At 39.7% G+C, this 23,523-nt stretch overlaps 1 protein-coding gene across 1 annotated transcript in view; it reads right to left on the bottom strand.

Annotated features, from left to right (window-relative positions):
• The window catches only part of MDN1 (midasin AAA ATPase 1), a 111,535-nt gene that overhangs the window by 54,471 nt on the left and 33,541 nt on the right, over window positions 1-23,523 (bottom strand). The window contains exons 28-50 of the mRNA XM_009281958.1: window positions 23,119-23,260; window positions 22,857-22,991; window positions 22,642-22,780; window positions 21,540-21,678; window positions 21,314-21,444; window positions 16,488-16,632; window positions 15,223-15,352; window positions 14,409-14,642; window positions 13,471-13,668; window positions 11,806-12,014; window positions 11,153-11,275; window positions 9,920-10,117; window positions 9,725-9,832; window positions 8,419-8,607; window positions 7,210-7,299; window positions 6,839-7,099; window positions 6,421-6,691; window positions 5,536-5,695; window positions 5,117-5,233; window positions 3,666-3,874; window positions 2,942-3,087; window positions 1,842-2,044; window positions 527-747 (exon numbers count right to left, since the gene is read on the bottom strand). Coding sequence (XP_009280233.1) covers window positions 527-747; window positions 1,842-2,044; window positions 2,942-3,087; window positions 3,666-3,874; window positions 5,117-5,233; window positions 5,536-5,695; window positions 6,421-6,691; window positions 6,839-7,099; window positions 7,210-7,299; window positions 8,419-8,607; window positions 9,725-9,832; window positions 9,920-10,117; window positions 11,153-11,275; window positions 11,806-12,014; window positions 13,471-13,668; window positions 14,409-14,642; window positions 15,223-15,352; window positions 16,488-16,632; window positions 21,314-21,444; window positions 21,540-21,678; window positions 22,642-22,780; window positions 22,857-22,991; window positions 23,119-23,260 — 3,898 coding nt within the window. The remainder of the gene's footprint in view (window positions 1-526; window positions 748-1,841; window positions 2,045-2,941; window positions 3,088-3,665; window positions 3,875-5,116; window positions 5,234-5,535; window positions 5,696-6,420; window positions 6,692-6,838; window positions 7,100-7,209; window positions 7,300-8,418; window positions 8,608-9,724; window positions 9,833-9,919; window positions 10,118-11,152; window positions 11,276-11,805; window positions 12,015-13,470; window positions 13,669-14,408; window positions 14,643-15,222; window positions 15,353-16,487; window positions 16,633-21,313; window positions 21,445-21,539; window positions 21,679-22,641; window positions 22,781-22,856; window positions 22,992-23,118; window positions 23,261-23,523) is intronic.

The raw sequence follows: 23,523 nt of genomic DNA, 5'->3' as shown, positions 1-23,523 counted from the left end.
GGTGGATATCTGCTCCACCATTAACCTCCATGGGGTGCAGGGGGACAGCCTGCCTCACCATGGTCTTCACCAGGGGCTGCAGGGGAATCTCTGCTCCGGTGCCTGGAGCACCTCCTCCCCCTCCTTCTTCACTGACTGCGGAGTTGTTTCTCTCATGTATTCTCAACTCCTCTCTCCAGCTGCAGTTGCTGCTGCACAGTTTTCTTTTCCCCCCTTCTTAAATATGTTATCACAGAGATGCTACCACCATGGCTGATGGGCTCAGCCTTGGCCAGCAGCGGGTCCATCTTGGAGCTGGCTGGCATTGGCTCTATCAGACATAGGGGAAGCTTCTAGCAGCTTCTCACAGAAGCCACCCCTGTATTCCCCCCGCTACCAAAACCTGGCCACGCAATCCCAATACATGTGGATAGTTGAGAACTTTCATGTCAGATCATTTGAATGGTCTGAACTTAGAAGACTTACAATTTGTGAAAATACAGTAAGTCAGCCCTTAGGCAAAAGAGAAAGTTAAATAATTACATACCAAGCACCTGTGGCAGATTTTTGGCTAAGGAGTTAAGCCATTTAACTCTCAATGTCCAATCTTGATTGGTTGCCTTTTCTATGAACAATTTCACTGCAGCCTGGAGAACTTCCATTTCATCCATCCAGTTTGCATCTATCTCAACAGCACTGAATTTGATACTCTCAGGATTAGCGGACTGCATAATTTCTTGAAGATCTTGCAGAGTCAGCGGTAGTGTCCTGAAACACAAAGAAGTGGAAGTCCAGCAATCAAGGGCTTGAACTGCCAGTTCCAGGAAAGAATATATTTTGCAAGTCAAGCTACTCTGCATGCAACTATCTTCAGGCAAAAAGGCAGCAATGCAATAATCTCTCCTCTTCTCTTTATTTAGCTTTATAGCCAGTTTCCAACTTCAAATCAGTTTGGGGTGTCTACTGTTAGGAACTCACTATTACCAAAAATTCATGCAGTGCCAGAAGTGAATATGCACAGCATTTCATTGAGAAATTATAATTGATTTGTGCACCACAATGATATGTGAAGTTAAGTTAAAAAAGAAAGATAGGAGATAAGTGTCATTGATAAAAAAACCCAGCATGTTGCTAAGATTTTACAATTTCAACATTGTATCTTACTACTAACTTCTACAGCTTGTTCTTTCACTGAAAGCAAACCACAGTACCTGTCCACAGTAGGTCACTACGCAAAGCGGGCAGGAAGCAAGATTTTGCACCAGTGTTGTGAAAACAACAGTTATATTGCACAAGAAATCATTAAAAGAGTTCTTGCGTATGGCCCCTGAGACTTCTTTCAGACAGCTCTGTTTGAAGGAGGAAATTTGTTTTTTCACCTGAAGCTACTGGACCTAAAATAACTGATGAATAATTGTTTACTTGAAAGCAGGAAGTACAGAGTATTATTAGTATATTTAAACCTAATTACTCTTTTTTTTTAAAGCTCAGAAGGAAACTGAAGGAAGACATTTTTGGGGCTCTTATTACCTTGTAAACCCACTGTTTACATTCACATTTTCTGCTAAACGCCTACTACTAAGTCAACTCAAAATGGGTCAAATGTACTTATCAAAGATTGAATAGAGTCAAGTATTTTGAATAATACTCGAAGAATAAAACAATAAATAATTAAACTTGTATCAGTAGTGGTTGCGTGGAAAGGTAACAGGAGCCTCAGTTACAGAGTGTGGCTACCACAGTCTCTACCCACACAGTTTGCTCAAGACAAAAGTTTTGCAGGGAACAACGACATGCCACCAGTATTTCACACATATCTTGTTTCTTTCTTATTTATTAGATAAAAAGTGTTTCTTGCCTACCTGCAGTTTTTAAGGTTTAGTCTATTCAGACAATACATTAGGACCTGTGCATCACTCCGGACTGTTGAAAGAAGTGAGTCTTCAGCTGCAAACAGACCTGTAGGTAGGGAGTCTGGCCACAATCCCATTGCGAGCAGGGAGTCACCCCAAATTTCACGGGAAGCCAGAGACGAAGCATGCTTCGTAACCAATTCTAACACAAGCTACAACAAACAACCAAAAAGCAGCTCAGAATCATATTCAAACATGTATTCAAGTACAATAGCTCAGGGAACTCTTTAATTACATGTATTGATTATGAAATCATTATAAACCAAATGTTCTACAAACACTGTATAACCTACATGATAAAAGTACCAAAACATTCCAACCGTAAGTGAAATAACATACTGTACAGCTTAAAATAGGAAGTGAATATTGCTATCTCCAGATGACAGTGTGCACAGTGTTTCAGGCTATAGATTTATCAGTATTAATATCCCAAAGTGTCAGCTGAAGCTGTTAAAAAACAAGTAAGCCTCAGAGTGCAACTGGGATATTCTCTGGCTCCCTTATGCTGCAAAAGAGTGAGCCACTATCTACAAAATATCCGACAAACCATATCTATCCCCTGGGGAATATCTCAATAAGCACATCCCAGATTGAGAGTCCTTATGCAACTCTCACTCATCTGACCTCTGTCTCCAGTAGCATGCCACCAGGCTGAGAAAATAGGTCATGAAAGGACAGGTGACAGCTGAAATTCACTGTACTTCACCATTCAATACCAAAAAAAAAAAAACTTCTGGAGCTTCAACTGATCTGTTAGAGTAAGTTACATGCAGAACTGTACTGCTTACACCGGAGCCAAAAAAGGCTCATAATCTAAAAGATACAGAAAATGTGCCAATGCCGCTTAATCCCTCCTCCTCATCACCTGACAGATGACACCCTGAGAGGGTGTTTAAAATGGTTTGGTTCATCACTCCAAGAGCACCATCTTCATCAACCCCTTGCTCAGGCACTTAGGAAATAGAGGATCTCAAAAACTAGCCTCATGAAATGATATTTTTCATGTATTGAGATGATGTAAGAAAAGCTTTCAAACACAGGACTTTTACCTTTTGGTTAATCTGCAGTTGTTGTGAGCGGCCATAAACTTCCCAACAGGCTCTGTAAAAAGACTTTGCTAATCCAAGGCCTCTCTGTATCTGCTGCACAATTAAAGCAGCAGCCTGAAGCAAAGGTGACAAAGATGACACAGAACCTGGAAGATACACAGCATTTAGGGCGATATGAATGTTTAGTAATTGTCAGTCCCTTAACCCTCTGAGGACAAACACCACTTTAGTCCCTGAGGAAGATCCAAAACAAATTAATCCTACTGGGTCCTCAAAATTGAATGGGTTCTTTCCAAGGTTAATAAGAAAATCTGACAAGACTGTAAATAATAGGTGATAAACTCAAAATAAGATATCAAGCAGCTGAGATGAATGAAACTCAGTGTCATCTTGCTCCAAAGAACAACTTCAACAGGTCTTGTGCAAACCCTCAATTTCGCTGATTTTAACTTTCCCTATAGCAATAGGTAACTGACACTTGCCAGTGTCTGACGTCTTCTTACAAAGCACCTCCAGTTCCCATCTTTTTATGATTTGGGCCTACTTCCTGAGAACGCAAAAAACAACCCAAAAAACAATCCAAAACAACCTGATTATACTTTTATGCTTTTACTTGTATCAGGACATGACACAATAAGATAACCAAGCTTTAACATTGAAGACTTAATCCAAATATATGTAGTGAGCCCAAGTTGTTAACAAATACCAAACAGACTTTTCTTACCTGCTATTGCCGCCTTGGTTTCTGAATGCACAGCCATAAGTGCATCACAAATGCTATCTCCCACTAAACCCAAACCATGCAGGAGTAACTTCAAATCCAGATTGTCCAATACATTTCCATCGTTCTCCCCAGGAATATAAATTTCAATCCCACGATTCCGCATGGCTCTGGATATTTCCCCATGAACAGGATCCATGGAAAGGAAAAGCCTGTCGGATATTAGAATAGAATAGTTCAGTTGGAAGGCACCTACAATGACAGTCTAGTCCAACTGCCTTACGTTCTTAAGATGTAACTTAGGGCTTTAAACTAGCACTCCGGAACCACCAAATCTGGTCTTCCATAAAGTAAATTCATCTTCATAAAAATGGGGACACTGATATCTAGAAAGCCAGACATCTACTGAATTTAAATGAGAAATCTGTACGAATAACGATACTTTGAAATTAGCCACAGATATATTGCACGGTTTTTAACTCAGTTACATCTGAGCTATGCCTATTGTATCATTTGCCTACTTACAAAAAAAAGTTAGCAACTACGCCTCTGAGCTATAAAGACGAGTTTTAAAAAAGTCTTAGCAATGGCTTCAGATAAACCTGTGCTATTTAAAAAAACCAAAGTATCCAACACCCAAGTAGTTAATACTGTCGGTAGACATCCCTTAAAAGCAAGGAGAAAAAAAAACAAACTTCTGAGATACAATTCAGCAAAAGCAGTTTTCTGAAAAGTCAAAGATCTTGTTTCCAAATCAGAGGAATCGGAGCATATCAGTCCCAATATTCTTTTCATGAATTTATAAAAGGTAGGAATTATACAGAATACTTTGTACGTTCTCCTCCCATCTCCCCCAGAGACTACTTCAGGTCTAAGACAATACAGGCTGTCTGTTTGGTAGGGGTTTTTTGTTTGTTTGTTTGTTTGTTTTGTTGGTTGGTTTGGGGTTTGGGTTTTTTTTTTTTTTTTTTTTTAAGTTCTGTCACTGCAGGAAACTCAAATTTATGGATGGGATGGAAAAAGCTGGGAAGAAAATTATGTCCATATACCAGCTTTTGTTACCAACATATCTGAATACTTCACCATCATATCTGAATACTTCACCATCTTCAAGACATGTATCCTCACCTCCATTACGGTGAGACAAGGAAGTGCTGAAATCCTGAACTAGAAATGGAGAATCAAGGCAGATGTAATACTGCTATGAATTTTCCAGTGTAATAGTCTGTGCTGCAACAGGGATATAAAGCCAAGCCTCTTAAGCTCTCCATCATATGCTCATCACAGTGCAGTCTTCTTCCTTGCCAGACAGACAGTGTCACTACAGTACATGGCAGACTGAACAAAAATACCAAAATACCAAAAGACTGGCTCACTGCAGACATTTTTTTTCTAAATCTGCTATTTGGTCTGGAAAAAAAAAAAAGGCAAAAAAAAGCAGAAAAGCAAAGCACCTGAAGTTTGGATGAGGAGCTATTGTAGGAATTGTGCCATCTATCACACCTCTCTCACTCATGGTAAGAACACCTCCTGGTTCAAGTAAAGCATTCAAGCGGTCCAGCACAGAAGGGCTATATTAAAAAGAAATTTATATGGTTATAAAAAGGTAACAATTTGATCCCCTTCTGATCTGAAATCAAAATGGTACCAAGCAAAAAGCCAAACAGCTAATTGCATTATAAGGTATCAGCAAAACTATCAACTGCTAAGCTGTCTAACAAGGAAAACACTCTTCCAGAAAATGTAAGTTACTGCTCCCATGTATTGTTATCAAATGCAAAATGTTCAGTTGTGAACCATACAGTAAGAGGCAAAGTCAATTAGGGAGGTCAAGGGATTTACTCAGTGAAACAAGGCCACTAAAATCTCTTACTTGCAGAAGTTAACATTGTCCATCAACAGCCAGTCTCCAGACTGCAGGGCCTGAACCAACATCCCATCCACCCACTCAAAAGTGCCATGGCTGTTACGGTCAGCAGCCTGGGCCTGCTGCAGCTTGAAACGCCGGAACTCTTCTACTAGGTGAGCAAACTCTGAAAGGAAGTATATCTTACATCAAGACTTACATTACTGAGGTAGCTTCCCATTCCATTCAAGAAAAATAGTAGTTATTTTGTTAACAAACTTATATGCTTGCTACTTTTCAGGGGAACATAAACAGCAGAGGCTCCAACTCTTTGAGTAGCCTCCCACTGGCAAAATCCACGAGGACACAGTGGGTTTGCAAGCACAGAGGAATATAAAATAGACTGACACTTTTCTCCCTAAATGACACTTTTCTCCATCCCTTCTCCCCCATTAGATGCAGTTTGATGGAATTAATGCCATATTTTAGACAATGATTTAAAAAAAAAAAAAAAGAAGAAAAAACAACCCATACGTTATTCTGCTGACGTTTGTAAAGCTCAACTGATTAATGCTTCAGAGAACAAATGCAACAATAGAATATCTAAATTCCCTTTCTTAGTAATACAAGATTAAGAGCTTTGCATCATATGTTGAGTACCTCGGTACAGGAGAATTTGAGTGTGGACTACTGATCGCTACCAGGTGTAACTACACAAAAAATAAACCTGAAGAACCACCACCAATGTAGCTTTTTCAGAAGCTAGGCTGTTACATAAGTAGTATGAAGCAACAGTATTAACTACAAAAAAACCTAGAAAACACCCCCAAGTTTTCACTGCGGATTTATATATTTCTCTTATTTTCTTCAGAGGAACACACAGTCTTACTTTAAATTGCCCGCCATACATACCTGCCTTTGAGTAAGAATTTATTTTGTTGTTTAGTCGCTGGGTAAGTACAAGTATTCCCTCCAGTTTGCTCACTAATTCAGCTGTAACACTTCTACCTCCTTCACCCAGAGATTTGGGTTTGTAATTCAGGATGAAATTGCTCCAAGCACGCAGCACAAGTTCAGCATCATCTGCACAAATTTCTGTCAGGAGAAGACTGTCCCTTACTAGTGTGCTCACAGCATTCTCCACTTTTTCCAGCAGGCGCTGCCATGGCCTATTGATATCAACCTGCAAACATGCCATTATGGAGTTAGTTCATCCAGAAGACTGTGGTGCCTAAGGCTCCATTTGGTGCTTAAACACTAAGATCACAGTAGACTGGCCACTGTTAGGTAGGAAGAAGAAATATTGCCATATTACCAAAACAGTATTTACCTGTTCAAATCCACCCAGGAGTTCAGTTGTATCCATCGCACTGTTCATTGCCATGATTTTTAATCGATGGCCAGTCAGATGGGCCAGCAGCTCAACAAGACTGGTTTTGCCGACAGCTGCCGGGCCCACCAGGATTACCATCCAGCTCATGTGCACACATTTCATTATAGACTCGAGGGACTGCAGTGAGTGATGCAGAAGTGAGAGACTTCTGCCAGGACGAGGAATATAGTTGCCACGAGAAAGAACTGAATAACCTATCTGGAAGGGATGAGAGACATACGGGTGAATGCTCAGAGGCAAATGGGAGCTCAGCTGTGCAAGTTGCTTCCTTCTCTCTCCACTCACAAAACCTCTTGTCAACAGCTTACCTGAACGTTATATGGAGTGATGTGAAACTCTCTGGTTCCTGTATACACATCAGTCTCCTGGCCAAAAATGTCTCTAAATATAGATATAACCTAAACCAGTTCAAAGAGCAAAAAAGAGAGACTTATCAGCCTTAAGTTATCCATTGTTCTCAAGATTTTACTTCTAAAGTAGCCTTCCCTCTCAGCTCCACAGCCGTGTGATAGTAACTAACACAGTTTAATCAGAAGCGTCATTTCACTCAAAATGCAGCAAGCAATTAAAGCAAGCGTGAGCTGCCCACAGCAATCCCTTCATTAACCATGGTTTCCTGTGACTTGAAATACTGTAAGTAATGTTTCTCTTTAACAAAATACTGGGAAAGAAGTCACTCCATAAATCAGTTCTTTGATAACACACAAAAATATACTACTACTACAGGAAGGAGAAAGTGAACCCATGAGAAAAATATCCAGTCACATACAGTCAGTAACTTCAGTCTTACAATATGATTGACTTTTAGTTTAATACCATTTAAATGTTGTGAAATTAAACAAAAGTGAAGGATTTCTAGGCAAGAGGGGGATAAGTAGGTGGCAAAGGTGGAATAACAACTGCAGTGAGTGTGTTTTGTTAGAAGAACCTTAAGCAGTGAGTTTAACAGAATGAGGGGAGCAATTTGACAGGCAGATGAAAGAAGTGACAGGTAAGTAAAAGTCAATAAAAGAAATCCAAGCCAGAACAATTTAAAAATGCTGGCAGGGAAGGGCAGAATTACGGGACATTATTTTTACTTACTGTACTGACACAAATGCTTTTTAACCATAACTTTAAGAATCTCTCTGTATCTCAGTGCTATTTCTTCTCTGTTCCCTATCTCCTCTTTCCTCACAAATATGCATGCAACCCACGCCACTTCTATAAGAATGTTATTATTTAATACAGAATCACACAAGAATATGTTGTGTTTTGCTCTAAGTCCTTTGTTATGCTACTTGCCTTCATTTACACCAGCTTTCTGCTTTTACACTAGTAGGTAATTAAATTGATATTTTAAATGACATGGGGAGCAGGTACATATGTTAAACCTCAAAATCCCAAACAAACCTATTTTTCTTTTGTAAGAGGTAATGTCTATGAATGAATTGCAAGGCATCTTCAGATTTACACTTGGATTTCTAGAAATACTTCCTGACAATCTGAAGAGCAAGGAAGGAGAACACACGGCTCACCTTTTCTTTGTCTTCCCTGGTTCTCATTCTTTCTCCATATACCAAAAATACATGCTGGCCTGGATCATAACATCCTGGTGACTGGTCAACAAGCATAAGCTGGCACCAGCGGAAAAGATCACGTAAGTTGAACTCCCAGGGTCCTCCCTTCTGTCCCCACTTTTTTTCAGCCATTACTTCTCTGTCAATCTGGAAACAATAGCAATTAAAAGAAGTAAATCTTTTATTCCACCCATGTGCTGGTCTTCAAATATTTTTTTAAAAAATTCAACCGAACTTCTGCCTTTGGCACTGCTTCCAAGACAGAGGACAATAGAAAGAACAAGCTGTATTCACTTTTCTGAAGATGTCAGGAGCTAAAGCTTGATTTAGTTTCTCTCCTCTACTAATTCTCTAACACTCAGCTCAATTTTCTTTTTTACTCTTGCACTCTGTAAATGAGTATTCAGTAAGATGCTGCCACAGAAGATTTTACGTAAGGCTACAGAATACTACTTTCTCTTAATATTACTACACTTTTTTTGTTTCATGACATGAAGATTAAACACAATTTCAGAAGCATGACCATAAATAAAATTCTTACTGTGACTTTTATAACCTGCACTTTGCGCAAAATGGCAGCATCTAAGCCACAAGATAGCTACTGAGTTGATGCCTTGCAATTAATGCTTGTTGAAAACCTTTTATATCAGCAAAATTTTAGATCCGAGCACCTCTGAATCCTTTGCCATAGACAAATCCTATCAGGAAAGAATTTCTTTTTATTGGTCTCCCAGTGTTCCAGAAGAATGCCATGTATCCTTACAAGCTTCTGCAAAGGTCAGATGCTGCTTTCAGTAACAACATCCCATAATAAAGACCAGATTAAAAATTCAGACCAGAAACAGAAATACACATTTCAGTTCTTGTTAAGATATAGCTCATTTTGTTTGTGCTTCAAGAATAATCCGTATGTGTGGAAAACCATTATTTTCTCAACTCACTTCACCAAGTTACCAAACCATAATTATTTCCACCTTTTGTAGAACAAAGCCTTTTTTTTTTTTTAATATGTTTTTTTTCTTTTAATCTTCTGTGAAAAATAACGCCTCTTCAGTTATCAACCAAGTATCTGATCATAGTGGTACAAGAATTCAGGTGGGTTTTAGTGGTGCTCTTTACTTTCTTCAGCATAAACTTCCATTCCTCTTTTCTACCCATGCACTTCTCTATAAAAATGCTTGGAACTGTAACATTAGACTTAATTTTTTAATCTTACTGCATTCTGCCTACTTCTACACAAAAAAAAATTAAAATATATATTTACCTTGTTATTGAAAGCAACCATTTTAGCAATAATACTTTTCTCAATAGCAGGAAACAGCGTATTCCCAATAAACTCCATATCTTCTGCTGACAGTGGATCAACATACACCTGTAGAATCAAAAGCAGTGTGTTGATATAGTCAGAAAACTACAAGACAGGATCATGACATAGTTTAAACCAAACAAATAAGCTTGCCTGGGTAAATCTATTAAGAAAGGACTTGGGCAGACCCTTTCTTCCACCTCCTTGTCTGTACGGATTCTGGCATCCAAAAATCTTAGTCTTCTTGTGCTGTACATGAAAATTCATTCCCAATTCTGGAACATAAATCTCTGCTCTGTGGTCAAAGCATGCGTTTAGCCCCTCTAATACAGACTGAGAAGCCAGATTCAACTGAGGAAAGAAATAAGGATACAATATTAATGCTCCACAGAACACTTTTGCATAATCTCTAGCTTAACAGTCTGGGATACACAGAAGGTAAAATTCAATTTCCTTGCAGTCCTAGCACTGTCATATGATATTACCTCCAGCTAGACTGTTATTACACTGGAGCAACGAAACTATAACTAGCACTTTTCCTTATGTGCACTTGCTATTTGTACTGTGTTTTCACCATAACAACAAAACAATTCTCCATTGTAAAATCCACATATTCAAGATGTTTCTTCTGAAGATATGTTCATACATTTGTGACATTCAGAGTGTTTTGTTTGTTTGCTTCTTTTTTAAATGAAGGCAGTCTGGGTTATTTAAATATCATGGTTGTTTAAAGTGGTATTCTTCACAATAGGAAAAAAAGGTATGTAAACAACTAAAGAATTTAAGATTTTGCACTCTGCAATAATCAGAATGCACGTTGCCAAGAAGTGAGCTCTGTGCACGCATATGCTTGAAAGCACTTGCTACATGGTACAGGAACAAACCTGTGGTGGCAGGATCGCTTATACTGGCAAAATGGAACTCCTCTTCATCTCAATTAAATCAGCACCCAACACAGTGTATTAGTTCCAGCAAAACGCCTTCTATTTCACTGAAATTATATCCATATAAGAGCATGTGTACCAAAACTTCTGTTGACACTCTTTCCAAAAACTTTCAAGTGTAAATCAAATCTATCCTTGGTTTTCTGCAGTAATTTATGCTGGGATTCAATCCTTGTTCTCTTGTCTAAAAGAGGTCTAGTCAAAGCCGGTCTTTTACACTCCCTCTATGGGGAGCCAATGGGCAGAGGGACTTAGTAGAGGGAGATTAATTTTCTCTGAAGCGGAACGATCACTTTCAATGTGGCACTAGATGCACATAACTAAAAGTAAGCAAAATCTATTTCAATCATCAGCCCTTGAAGGTATTTATCCCACATGCCAAATTATCACCTTTGCTCTTCCAGAACATTCCATTTTATTTGTGCCCCAAACTTGAATTTACCTCATCTAATACAATCCAGTGTCCAGCCTTTAATGCTGCTAGTAGTGGTCCATCACGCCAGGCAAATTCTCCTCCCTTCCCACCTTCAACAGGCAAGTCTGTTCCAAACAAATCTGTCACATCCTTTGGGAGTGGAGAAAGGGGAGGGGGGAGATTACAAAACTCCACAAAAGTTCATAAACAGCCTTTGTTAACTTTACTTCACGTTTTCTCCCTCCCCTTTAAATAGAGCTAAAATGTAGGTATTAAAAAAAAAAAAAATGCAGTAATTGCAAGATGTTAAAAGCTTTTCCATGATAGGACTCCAGTGACCAGTTACTGTATTTAACAACAAAAAATTAAATTGGAACAGAAGCTAAAAAGCCTTAAAGCTATTTTCAAGTAACTTTGCAGAAGCCAAGAAAAACAGTAGTAGACAAAGATACGCATGTCTTCACTTGAAAAGAACAGAAAAATCTGGGAATTGGCATTCGCTCACAGAAGCTCACTGCTCTTTCTGGTTCCCCCTTCCCATTTAGTTTTATCTTGAGACCAAGAAGGAAAAATTGACATTTCAGACTCAGTGCCAAAGTTAAAAAGAACTATGCTTTAAGTTAAACAAAACCTCCCCCCTGCCACAAACACTAAGTTACAGAGACACTATTTTATTCTACCGTTTGCTCAGACAGGTTGATTCGAACAAGACAGTTTCCCGAGGCTTTTGCCAGGGCAGCAACTAGACTGGTCTTGCCCACTCCTGGTGACCCTTCCAACAAAATCGGTTTGTTAAGTTGTAGGGCTCTTAACAGTCTTTGTGCATTCACTGCTGTAGTCCCGGCATTTAGAGCATAATCTGTAATGCTGTTCCTCTGAAGAACAGGGCCTAAAACAAAGGAATGGTAAACCAGAAAACAATTAAACCAGAATGTTTATGCTGGAGCTGCTGACAGTGTGCTTCTGAATGAGATCACTCTGTCTGTTAGTTGCTGATCTCATTACAGCAAGCAATGGAGATCAAGCTTGTATCCCATTCTCAGAGAATCAGGCACATATACTTTGTTTGACCCACAGCTGTATCTCAGCCCATCTCCGCCTATTTATGTTGAATTCTGCAAAAAGTGTATGAATATATGATGTAATTTGCCATGAAACTTCGACGCTTCCTGGTTCATGACCCAAACTAGAGATCCATCATTGAAAAGTCATAAATCTGTCCTTGCGCTTCAGACATGCGCATCTAAAACTCAAAAGCAGCTTTTGAAAATTTGGCACTGAAGGATACAATTCAGTCATGTTATAGAACAACATATTAATCTGTTCCATACACTGCCAGTTCTGTGAAGGAAGAGTGCTTTAATTAAAGTGCGCTGCTAGGCACGTGTTTTCTTTACTGTTATTGTGACATACAGCGAGGAGAGCTTGCTTGCCAAATTCCAGCCAGTATAGCTCACTGGGACGTCACTCCCCAAATTCTGTAATACAGCATTGCTCAGGTATACAAGATATTAATCACAAATTTATCTTACACATCTTGATACCTGTTTAGTATGAAAGAGATCCTTCATTTTGTGATCTAATAAGCAGAGGGAAACTAAGCAATTTACAAAGAAGCATTAACCTTGTACAGTTTTACGCATGACTAACACAATCCACGAATATAAAAATGTTAAAAGATGAATGATTAATACAGCATTAGGAACACATAGCTCCATGTACTAAAAACTAACCAGCTGAACTAGAAAGCTCATAGTCATCACTTATTAGTCCCTTCACTGTATTTTAAGGGTAGAAAGCAATATTTTGATGGTTCCATTTGCATTAATTTGTCACATGACGAACTGAAATGCAGAGACTAAATAATTTCGCAAAAATTGCAGTGAATCTTTAAGAGGCTACAGCAAGGCAGGGCATCAGTCTCCATTCTGTTTAGCACTGTACCCAGCACCCCTGCTTCCCACGTTTTACACAAGGGCCAGGATGAGCTGTAGCTTTAGTTAGTGGAAGTTAGCAGACATTCTGACCATGCAAAGTGACAGAAAATTACAACTCAAAATTAAAGAAGCCTTGTTACACCAAAAAAGTCTACTAAAATTAGGCCATTAACCAGGTATTTTAAAAAGTCAAAGAAAGCAATTAACAGATGTATCGTCTTAATAAATGTGATCGAGTTGCAATCAACATACTTTGAGGCAGAAAAGGCATTTTTCTAAGGCTTGAGAACAAACTATAAATTGTTCTGTAATAGTTCAGGTATCCTACTTAGATTTAGTGAATAACAGAATTATTGGGAAAAAACCCCCACAGAATAAATGTCCACCCACTCCCACAAAGTCTCTTGCCTCTTGGAATAAAAAAGGGGTGGATTCCCATAAAGTTGTCCATCCACACAAACTCTCTCTCCTTTGTTCTGTCATAAATCTTTAGTTCATTCTTCTGATAATCAGTCAGCTCAAGGAATTGACTCATTTTCTCACATAAGAATGTCAGGCATTTTTCACGAGCTAATAAAGCCGTATCAGCAGAGCAGGATGTTGTACCTGTAATTGGAAAAGTTAAGCATGCTTCACAAACATAACTAGGCACATTCATCTTATGACTAAGAAACACAATCCCTTCACAGATGCCATTTTTGTGTGTAGTATTCTGTTTCAGGTTTATATTTCATGTTAGTGCTTTTGCTTGCCAGTGCTTCCAGTACTATATACCATGGACAAACTGTTCTCTGAGCAACAGAATTAAGGACACCTTATTTCCAAAATGCTTTCTTCTACTATCATTATCATCCTGATCCCTTGCCATAGTCCCCCAGGCCTTTTTTCCCCGCATTTCTTGTGGCTTTTCACTTTTTCCCCACTCCTATATCTCCTATTTATCAGCTGGGCCAGTGGCCACACATGCAAAGATGCATTCTGAGCTATGCACTTGATAGAGGCTAGCACGCGCAGATGCTGACACGTGGGGTGGAACATGTAATTAAGCACTATATCAGCTCAGAAGACTCAATAAAAACCACAGGCTTTCTTAATTTGTGTGCTAACTTTTGTAATATTATTATTACTACCTCTAATTTACTTAAGCTTGTTGTATTATTCAAACTCTTGCTACTGAAACACAAAAAAGGCATATGAAGTATAGAATATTGTTAAATGGAAGTAAAAACTTCTCCCAGAAGAGTTCCATGCCGCCCCAAAACATTTTGTTTGCGTTCTACTCAAAAATATCAATATAAATATATACTGTCATATTTTCTGCTACCAAATGAGCACTGAAGACTTACCTGATCCTATTCCATCAATGTATACCAAACATGCAGCATGGATAAAAGACATAATTGGAGAAATGTAAAGAAGGCTATATTCCTTGGCAGAATTCGACTCTTCATCCTCTACCATGACATTCATAAAATTAACCCATGACAAGACATCTCGCACACTGAGAATACACTGACGACCAAACTCTTGATTAGTCAGCCATTCAACAAAGTCCATCATGAGCTCTGCTATGTCTGCCCCTGAAAAGAGGGTAAAAAAAAAAAAAAAAAAAAATAAAAATCGATGGAGTTATCAGATAATTTTATTGGTCACATCTACTACATTGTTGTATAATAAGCATCACTACAGTAGGTACAGCTGTACCTACTGAGAAACGTGGATGGGTACTCCATATCCTAACAGGCAGGATAACTGAAGAGTAAGTCCATGCCTGTGCTGTCATTACAGATCCTTTTAAATTCAAGTAACAAGACAGAATCAAGTGATTAATATTAACAGTGAAGCTGCAGGCAGAAAATGAAGTGCCAGTTCTTTCAACACCTAACACTGAAACTAAGATTGAGCACTGAAGGGCTGGGGATAATTCAACTACCTGGATGGTGAAGTAACTACAGCCTTGATCTTACTTCTGGCTAGCCATATAACATACATAATGAGGGAAGAACAAAGCCCAAAATATTTCATAAACTGTCCTCAGAAAGAGAGGTACTTACAAGAAAAAGGGACACAGTGGTGTAAATTCTGAGGAAAGTTTAGCAGCCTCCAGACTAATTTTTTTCTTAACAAAGTTTGAATACCAACACACAGAGAAATACCCACCTTGATGGTTTATTCCACCCAGAGACAATCCTAGATGAAGATTGTGTTTTACAATTTGTATCAAATCATCACGGCCATTGCTTTGTGGACACCATATTTCTGTAAATCTGTTGCGCAATGCAGGAGAAAGCTGCAAACAAGCAGAATGACATAGCAATTCAATTTATATTACACCATATTACTTAAGGTTGCAGTTAACTGATAGCCTTGTAGCCACAGTACCTGCAAACAATAAATAAAGTGACCAAGCTAGACCGTTCCTTCTAATTTTGACAGGGCCACTTTGTAACAAAAATCTTCGAGATAATGTGGATTTTAAGATTTCTAGTAGTGGCATCAATGCAGGAAGTGGCTGATAAATGAGAAAGTTCAAAAGAATATGGGAAGAAACTGAGCTGGTTCGCAAGCACCAAAGCTCCATTTCATTCTAGGACATCATGTATCAAACAATGGCTATGTAATCTCCCTTTGCTTACAGAAGCAAACTACCACGTGGAAATCTGCCTTCAATTACAACTCATTTCTGTAATTCCTCTCTTCCTCTGGCTGAATTAGTCAAGCAAAAATCATTAGCAGAAATGCAATGCAGAAATAAACCCCCTTTAAACACATGGTTTTACAATCAGTTGTTCTGTACTGTAGAAACCACTTTAAATGGAGTATCCATCGTCTTTTGGGTAAAAGAGCTTATAGCTCTTTTTTTTAGTCCTAGCTCCCAACACTGCTTAGAAGTTTTTTGGTTTGTTTTTTGGTTTTTTAACCTGTCTTAAGTTACTTAAAGCCAAACTTCAGAAACAGATTTTTTTTCATTTAATGAGAAAGGTCTTTTGGGATGTGATGTTCATATTCACTGAGAATGACAAGATGACCTCTAACTGTCACTTTCTGAACAGCATTAGGGAGAATAATCTATTATGCAACTTCACACTACTCCAGACTCATGTTAGAGCTGGATTTACTTGCTTCACGAGCCACATTTCCTGTACTTGAAGTATTCTACATATCAAGCCTACCTAGCGTATTTAGAGGCCTGAAGTTTTCTTTGCCATTCTGCTGAGTATTGACTTATATTGTCAAAATGATAGCACACAGAACTGATGGAAAACAGATACATTCTAATACTCCTTTAGAGCGATAAGGCAGATGCCTACTAGGAAGCACTGGATGCCAGAATTGGCGTGACACATTTTTGCATTGGACCTCCAATCACGTAAGAGCTAAGACCAGAAGATGTATGTTGTACTTCCAGTTGCTTTGACATTTACCTCCTTTTTCCCAAAGTCACCTCCTGGGTTCATGGTCGCAAGGATACGAAATTTCTTGCCTGCAACTAATAGTTCTACCTCGTTATCCTCATCATCTTGACCACCTTTTTCCGCAAGTACTAATGTTTTTTCAGCTTCAAGAACACTAAAGAGAAGGTTGGGGAAAAAAAAAATCGTTTAATTTAGATTTCATTCCACACTTCAAAAGGTCACTTAAAAATGAAAATCACATGAATTGGCCTGCTTAAACTTCCATTGCCCCAGAATTTGTATTACATTAAAAAAAAAAAAAATCTGTTCATCCTCCCTAATTGAGAACATTTCTGATTTTCAGAAGGAAACTCTACCCAAACCTTGTTGATAAGGTTCAGGTCAAATGATCTGTCAAAAGACTTGTCTAATAAAAGCATACATCTCACAGCTCTCTTTTTACAAAAGCAATAGCAAAATTTATATTCATAGGAGCTAGATAAAGAACCAGTCTTCAAGCTGACAGACTATACATCTGAGAAGCATTCTAGTAGATTTTTGTTTTTTTGAGGTTTTGCTTGTTTGTTTGTTTTATTAGCTGTACTTTAGTGTACACTAAAAGCTGTAAAAGTTTGAGCTGTTACCCCTTTAGAAAGACACTGCTCAGTATCACTGCCAAAACAAAGAGGTTAACTGAACTTTATGAAAGAATGATAGCTGCACTGATACAGTGAGGAAAAAAAAAAAACAGCTTGTAACAGTGACAGTTTGGATATGGTGGAAAAAATAGCTGTTAATCACCTCAATATAATGAGTAATCATAGAATCATTTAGGTTGGAAAAGACCTTTAAGATCATCGAGTCCAACTGTAAACCTAGCACTGCCAAGTCCACCACTAAACCATGTCCCTAAGCGCCACATCTACACGTCTTTTAAATACCTCCAGGGATGGTGACTCAACCACTTCCAATGCCTGACAACCCTTTCGGTGAAGACATTTTTCCTAATATCCAATCTAAACCTCCTCTGGTGCAACTTGAGGCCGTTTCCTCTTGGCCTATCATTTGTTACTTGGAAGAAGAGACCGACACCCACCTCACTACAACCTCCTTTCAGGTAGTTGTAGAGAGCGATAAAGTCTCCCCTCAGCCTCCTTTTCTCCAGGCTAAACAACCCCAGTTCCCTCAGCCGCTCCTCAGAAGACTTGTGCTCTAAATGGAATGACTAAAATGAGGGATACTGCTGCAAGCAGATAATGAAATTATATTTTATGAACTTTTACACACACAAAGAGAGGGAAATAACTAGTTTTGTTTCTGGTATTTGACAAGATGCATCATTTTCAAGAGCTCACTGATAGGCTGAAAATATTAATATTGCAGATGGTAAACTGGAGATTTGAAAGTTACGATATCACAGGAATAACTGAAACATGTCGGGACAATTCACATGACTGAAGGATCGTGATGGATGGCTATAGGCTGTTTCATAAAGACAGGCAAGAAAGAAGAGGAAGAGGAGTTGCGCTCTTATGTTAAGGAGAACCTTGAATGTATAGAAGTCAACTATGGCGATTGTGGAAGCCCTATCGAATGCCTCCGAGTCAAGATCAGAGGGCTGTCTCCAAGGGGGATCTTACAGTAGGCATCTGCTACCAACCTCCAAACCAAAACAGTAAGGCCAATGAAGCAGTATTTGGGTCACTTAAGCAAGCTTTGGGTCAACAAAACCTGGTTCTTATGGGTGACTTCAACTACCCAGACATTTGTTGAAGAACAATACAACAGCTCACATGTCATCCATCAAGTTCCTGGAATGCGTAGAGGACTGCTTCCTCATACAAATGTTAGATGTGCCAACCAGGAATGAGGCACTGCTGGACTTGCTACTCACAAACCAAGAAAACCTGCTTTGTAGTATCTCAGTTAGTGATAGCCTTGGCTGCAGCGATCACAATATTGTCGAGTTTGGGATCCTGCCGAGCACGCTGAAGGTTAGTACTAACACAAAGGTTTTAGATTTTAGAAAAGTAAACTTCAGCTTGCTCAGAGCTCAACTGGGAGGGATTCCGTGGGAAGCTTCCATGGAGGATAAAGGAGCTAGCAAGTGCTGGGAGTTTTTCAAAAACACTCTCCTAGAAGCACAAAAACAGTTCATCACCTTTACAGGTAAGGGAAGAAGGCGAAGCAAGGGACCCCCTTGACTTAACTGTGAGTTTCTGAGTCTGCTCAAAACCAAAAGAGAAGTGTCCCAGGGATAGAAAAGCAGACAAATACCCATTGAGCAGTACAAGGGCATTGCCAGGGCGTGCAGAGATACAGTTAGAAAAGCAAAAGCTCAGCTCGAATTGAAATTGGCCAGAGATGCCAAAAACTACAAGAAAGGATTCTTCAGGTACCTAAACAACGAGCAGAAACAGAAGGAAAATACTGGCCCACTGTTAAACAGGAGAGGTGCATTAGTCACCAACAACGCTGAAAAAGCAGAGGTTCTCAACACTTTCTTCATCTCTGTCTTTACCAGCACTGCTGGGTCCCAGGCCTTGGAAACAGAAATCCAGGTTAATGCAAACACAGACCCACCATCAGTGAAGCAAGAGTTGGTATGTACTATTACAGAGGAGCTTGACCCCTACAAATTGATGGGCCCTGACAGTATCCACCTGAGGGTATTAAGAGAGCTGGCTGACATTGCTGCGAGGCCACTCTCCATAATCTTTGAGATGTCGTGGAGATTGGGGAACATCCCAGAAGACTGGAAGAAGGCTAATGTCACACCCATCTACAAGAAGGGCTTAAAGGAGTATCCAGGAAATTATAGGCCCATCAGTCTTACTTCAGACCATTGGGAAGTTATGGAACAAATCTCCTGGGGGCTATCACAAGTCAAATGAAGCACGTGATTGGGAAAAGCCAGCACGGATTCACCAAGGGCAAATCGTGCTTGACAAACCTGACCGCCCTCTACGACAAAATAACCTGCTCAGTTGACGTGGGGTGAGCGGTGGACATTGTCTACCTGGATTTCTCCAAGGCTTTCAATACAGTTTCCCACAGCCTCCTCCTAGAGAAACTGATGCGTTACGGTCTAGACAAGTGGTCCGTGCGGTAGGTGGGGAACTGGCTGACAGGCCGCACCCAGAGGGTGGTGGTAAATAGCTCCTTTTTGAACTGGCAACCTGTCAAAAGTGGGGTCCCCCAGGGATCAATATTGGGCCCAACACTGTTTAATATCTTCATAAGTGATCTGGATGATGGGATCAAGTGTACCCTGATTAAGTTTGCAGATGATACCAAACTGAGTGGGGAATTGGACACTTCGAAAGGGAGAGCCACCCTGCAGGAAGACCTGGATAGGCTGCAAGGGTGGGCTAACAAGAACCTTATGAAGTTCAACAAGGACGAGTGTGAGGTCTTGCACCTGGGAAAACATAATCCAGGAGTGCAGCACAGGCTGGGATCTACCTGGCTGGGAAGCAGCTCTGTGGAAAGGGACGTGGGGGTACTGGTAGACAACAAGCTCAGTATGAGGGAACAGTGTGCTGCTGCGGCAAAGAAAGCCAACAGGATGCTGGGTTGCATCAACAAGGGCATGACCAACAGAGATAAAGAAGTCATTATCCCACTCTACTCGGCGTTTATCAGGCCACACCTGGAATACTGTGTTCAGTTTTGGTCCCTGCTATACAAAAAAAGATGTGGACAGGCTGGGGGGGGTCCAGAGAAGACTCACAAAGATGATCAAAGGACTGGGAAGCCTGCCGTATGAGGAAAGGCTGAGAGAACTGGGTTTGTTCAGCCTTGAGAAAAGAAGGCTTAGGGGAGACCTTATCACCATGTTCCAGTATTTAAAGGGTGGCTACAAAGAAGATGGAGACTCCCTTTTTACAGGGAGTCACATGGATAAGACGAGGGGTAATGGGTAAAAGTTACTCCTGGGAAGATTCCGATTGGACACAAGAGGAAAATTTTTCACAATGAGAACAAGCAGCCATTAGAATAATCTCCCCAGGGAAGTGGTGGATTCCCCAACGTTGGACACTTAAGATTTGGCTGGACAGGGTGCTGGGCCATCTTGTCTAGACCATACTTTTGCCAAGAAAGGTTGGATCAGATGATCCTTGAGGTCCCTTCGAACCTGGTATTCTATGACTCTATGATTTTACTTGTAGATTTATTTTCCATCTTGACTCATGCTGTAAACTGTCTTTAGGTATTGTATAAACTGTTTCAACTAAACTAGGGTTTATGTTCTTAATTTCTTCATCCAGGGACATAAGCTATTGAATAAAGTGAATCCTTTCATCATCTTATTTTTGTCCATGAAACAGATATAGCAATTTGAGTGCAGATCACTCTGCAGCAGTACTATAAAGCCAAATGGAAAATAAATGGCACTAACCAAAGCATTCAAAACCAACATAATCAGTGTACCAATACATGTCAAGCAAACATATACATAGCTGCTTTTCAATTGAAGTACCTTTTCTTTTTCCAGGTAAGACTTGGGCAAGACAAGGCAGTTTCATCTTGTCTTACCTTACTATCTTTCCTCCTATCTGTAATTAGAATTTCAAACAGCAAAAATTGTCTAAGAATTACTATGATTAAAACTAGCACCTCTGTCACATGGATGACAATCAGAAAAACAAAGCAAACTGGCACAGAAGTTGAAACATGAAAAGGGCTAGAGCTATTTGGGTCATTCATTCTTTCAGCAAGAACTACATGATTAAGAGAGCAGCTCTCCCAGGCCAGGAAACAAATGTGCCTAAAAAGCTAGATTTACCCTGCTCATGTTTGTGTAATGAATAGACACATTGAGGATACTTAATACTAACACATTTAAGACATACCTGTTAAGTCGCTCTAGTACAGAATCATCAGCTAAAGAAATCTCATCAAGGAGAAAAAAACCCTCCTCTTTCATTGCTAAAACAAGAGGTCCATCGCACCACTCAAAGAGTCTAGAACCATCAGATTCCTCCTAAGAAATGGAAAATTAAATTAATGACTTTTCACAATTGTTACTTTTTGCTTCCACAGTCTCACTACCCAAACTACTATCGATGCAAGACAAACCTGGTCTTTTGACCTCTGTCTGACTGGTCGCAGTCCTCCCAGGAAGTCTGAAGTCTCCATATGCAAGTGGCAATTCACTGAGTATAGCTTCTGATTTGTTAATGCTGCGAAGATCTGACAAATGGTAGTTTTACCACACCTGCAACAAAGTAATTTAATTGAAAGGGAAGAATAAAAAAAAAAAACAACCACAGCTCACTTTCGACAGGATTCATACTTTCATTGAAGAGCTATGAGGCAAAGGCCCAGCATGCAAATTTCCTTCTGCTCCTTTCCTTGAAAGAAATGTATGCAAAGTGAAGCTATTTTTGGCACAACAACTGTTGCTGACTTGCACAAGATGCCTTTAATTAATTTTAAATCAATATCTGCATTGATGGATTTCTGCAGGTTCAAAGTCAAATTTATTTCAGCCTGCCCTTACAGGTACTCAACTAGCCTGACATTTCACTAAACTGGAGATGCTACGTGTTTAGACCAAGCCTAAGTCTGAGGGAATAAACTGCTCAGTACCTAGAGTTCTCATTTATTACCTAAATAATTTTACTTCTCCCTTCTCTTGCGTTTTTCTTCCCTTCTCTCCTACAAAAATTTCCTCCCCAAATTTATAACCAGCACAGGAGCAGACAGCATCTACTTCCACGACCTCCTTTACAGCATACGAGGCAGGGCAGTGGTGGTGGGGAGAAGTAGTAGCAAGGCTATATTCAAGCTCTTAAGACATGTAAAGCAAATGTGCTCTCAAACAGAAAAATGTCACAATTCCCCAAGAGCAGCCTCTCCAGTGAGGTACAGTAAGATTCTACAGGGCACCTTGTGAAAAGTGGGGACAGAAGTCAGCTGATCTCAATTTCACTACTTTCTATATAATTTCTATGTAGTTACACATAATGCAGATAATCCCATTAAAGACTTGTGCTGAAAGAGATGCAATTGCTTCCCCTCAAAAGGGAACTGTGAAAAACAACAGTTGCAAGTCTGCCGTGACAGAGGCTTAAATGTCCCAGATCAAAGAAGCACTGAAGCTCACACGATCATTTTGTGTCTGACTCAGTGGCTGCTGCAGCACTACAAAGAACTGCATCATAAAAAGCAAGATTACCCAGTGTCTCCCACCAGCAGTACTGGTTCACCAAACTCCAAGGCTCGTCCCACCAAAATGGCAAGTCTCCTCATCCCTTGAGTCCAGACAATATGGTTAAAATCTCTGTCCATCACTGACATCTGCGTGGAGGATTTAGCTGCACAACACAAAGCAATCCATCAGCTGCAGTCACATCTAGAGAACTACCAGTGTGGTCCATCTAGGAAACTCACCCAGTAGCTTTTTGACACTTTCCCCTGAGAAGAGAGACTCAGGATATATTTTTTTCTTGAAGTGTTTTTCAAGGACACTCTGAATAACATCCACCTCCTCCTGTTTCCTGACTCTGCCTGCTAGAAGCATAAAACCTATAAAACAGAGGAAGAGAGAAAGCAATTACTACCTGGTTAATCAGTGACAAAAATTTATACTTAAGAACTAGAGCTGGAAAGTAATTCTACAGACACTCTAAAAGCCTGAGGTAGCAGGGCTCACCATCATTTGCTAAGTGCTGAAGCCAGTCATACTCCTTCTCCAGCTGTTCTGCCAGTCTGTACCTTTCAGCCCAACGAAACAGATCCCGCAGGGTAATGAACCCGTGCTTCCCAGCAAACACTGTTGAACCTCTGCGGTAAGACTGTCATAAGAACAAAACATGAGCCATTTTTTCATGAACCTGTCCAAATACTTAAAGCAAAGCTAATCAGAGCTCTCTAATGTGACGCTTCTTCAAACAAACCATATGGAAAGAAAGTCTAGTACAGTCACAACTCCCAAACTCAAATTACCTTTAAGCAGGTATTTGATAGGTACCAGGAACAAAATAATATAGATGATAATAAATAAAAATACTACGAAGAAAATAGGTACCTGGAATAAAACAAAATCCAAGCAAAAGAT

Source organism: Aptenodytes forsteri, unplaced genomic scaffold, assembly GCF_000699145.1.
Source record: "Aptenodytes forsteri isolate BGI_AS27 unplaced genomic scaffold, ASM69914v1 Scaffold20, whole genome shotgun sequence".
Taxonomy (NCBI): Eukaryota; Metazoa; Chordata; class Aves; order Sphenisciformes; family Spheniscidae; genus Aptenodytes; species Aptenodytes forsteri.
This window is presented reverse-complemented; position numbering and strand designations above follow the sequence as displayed.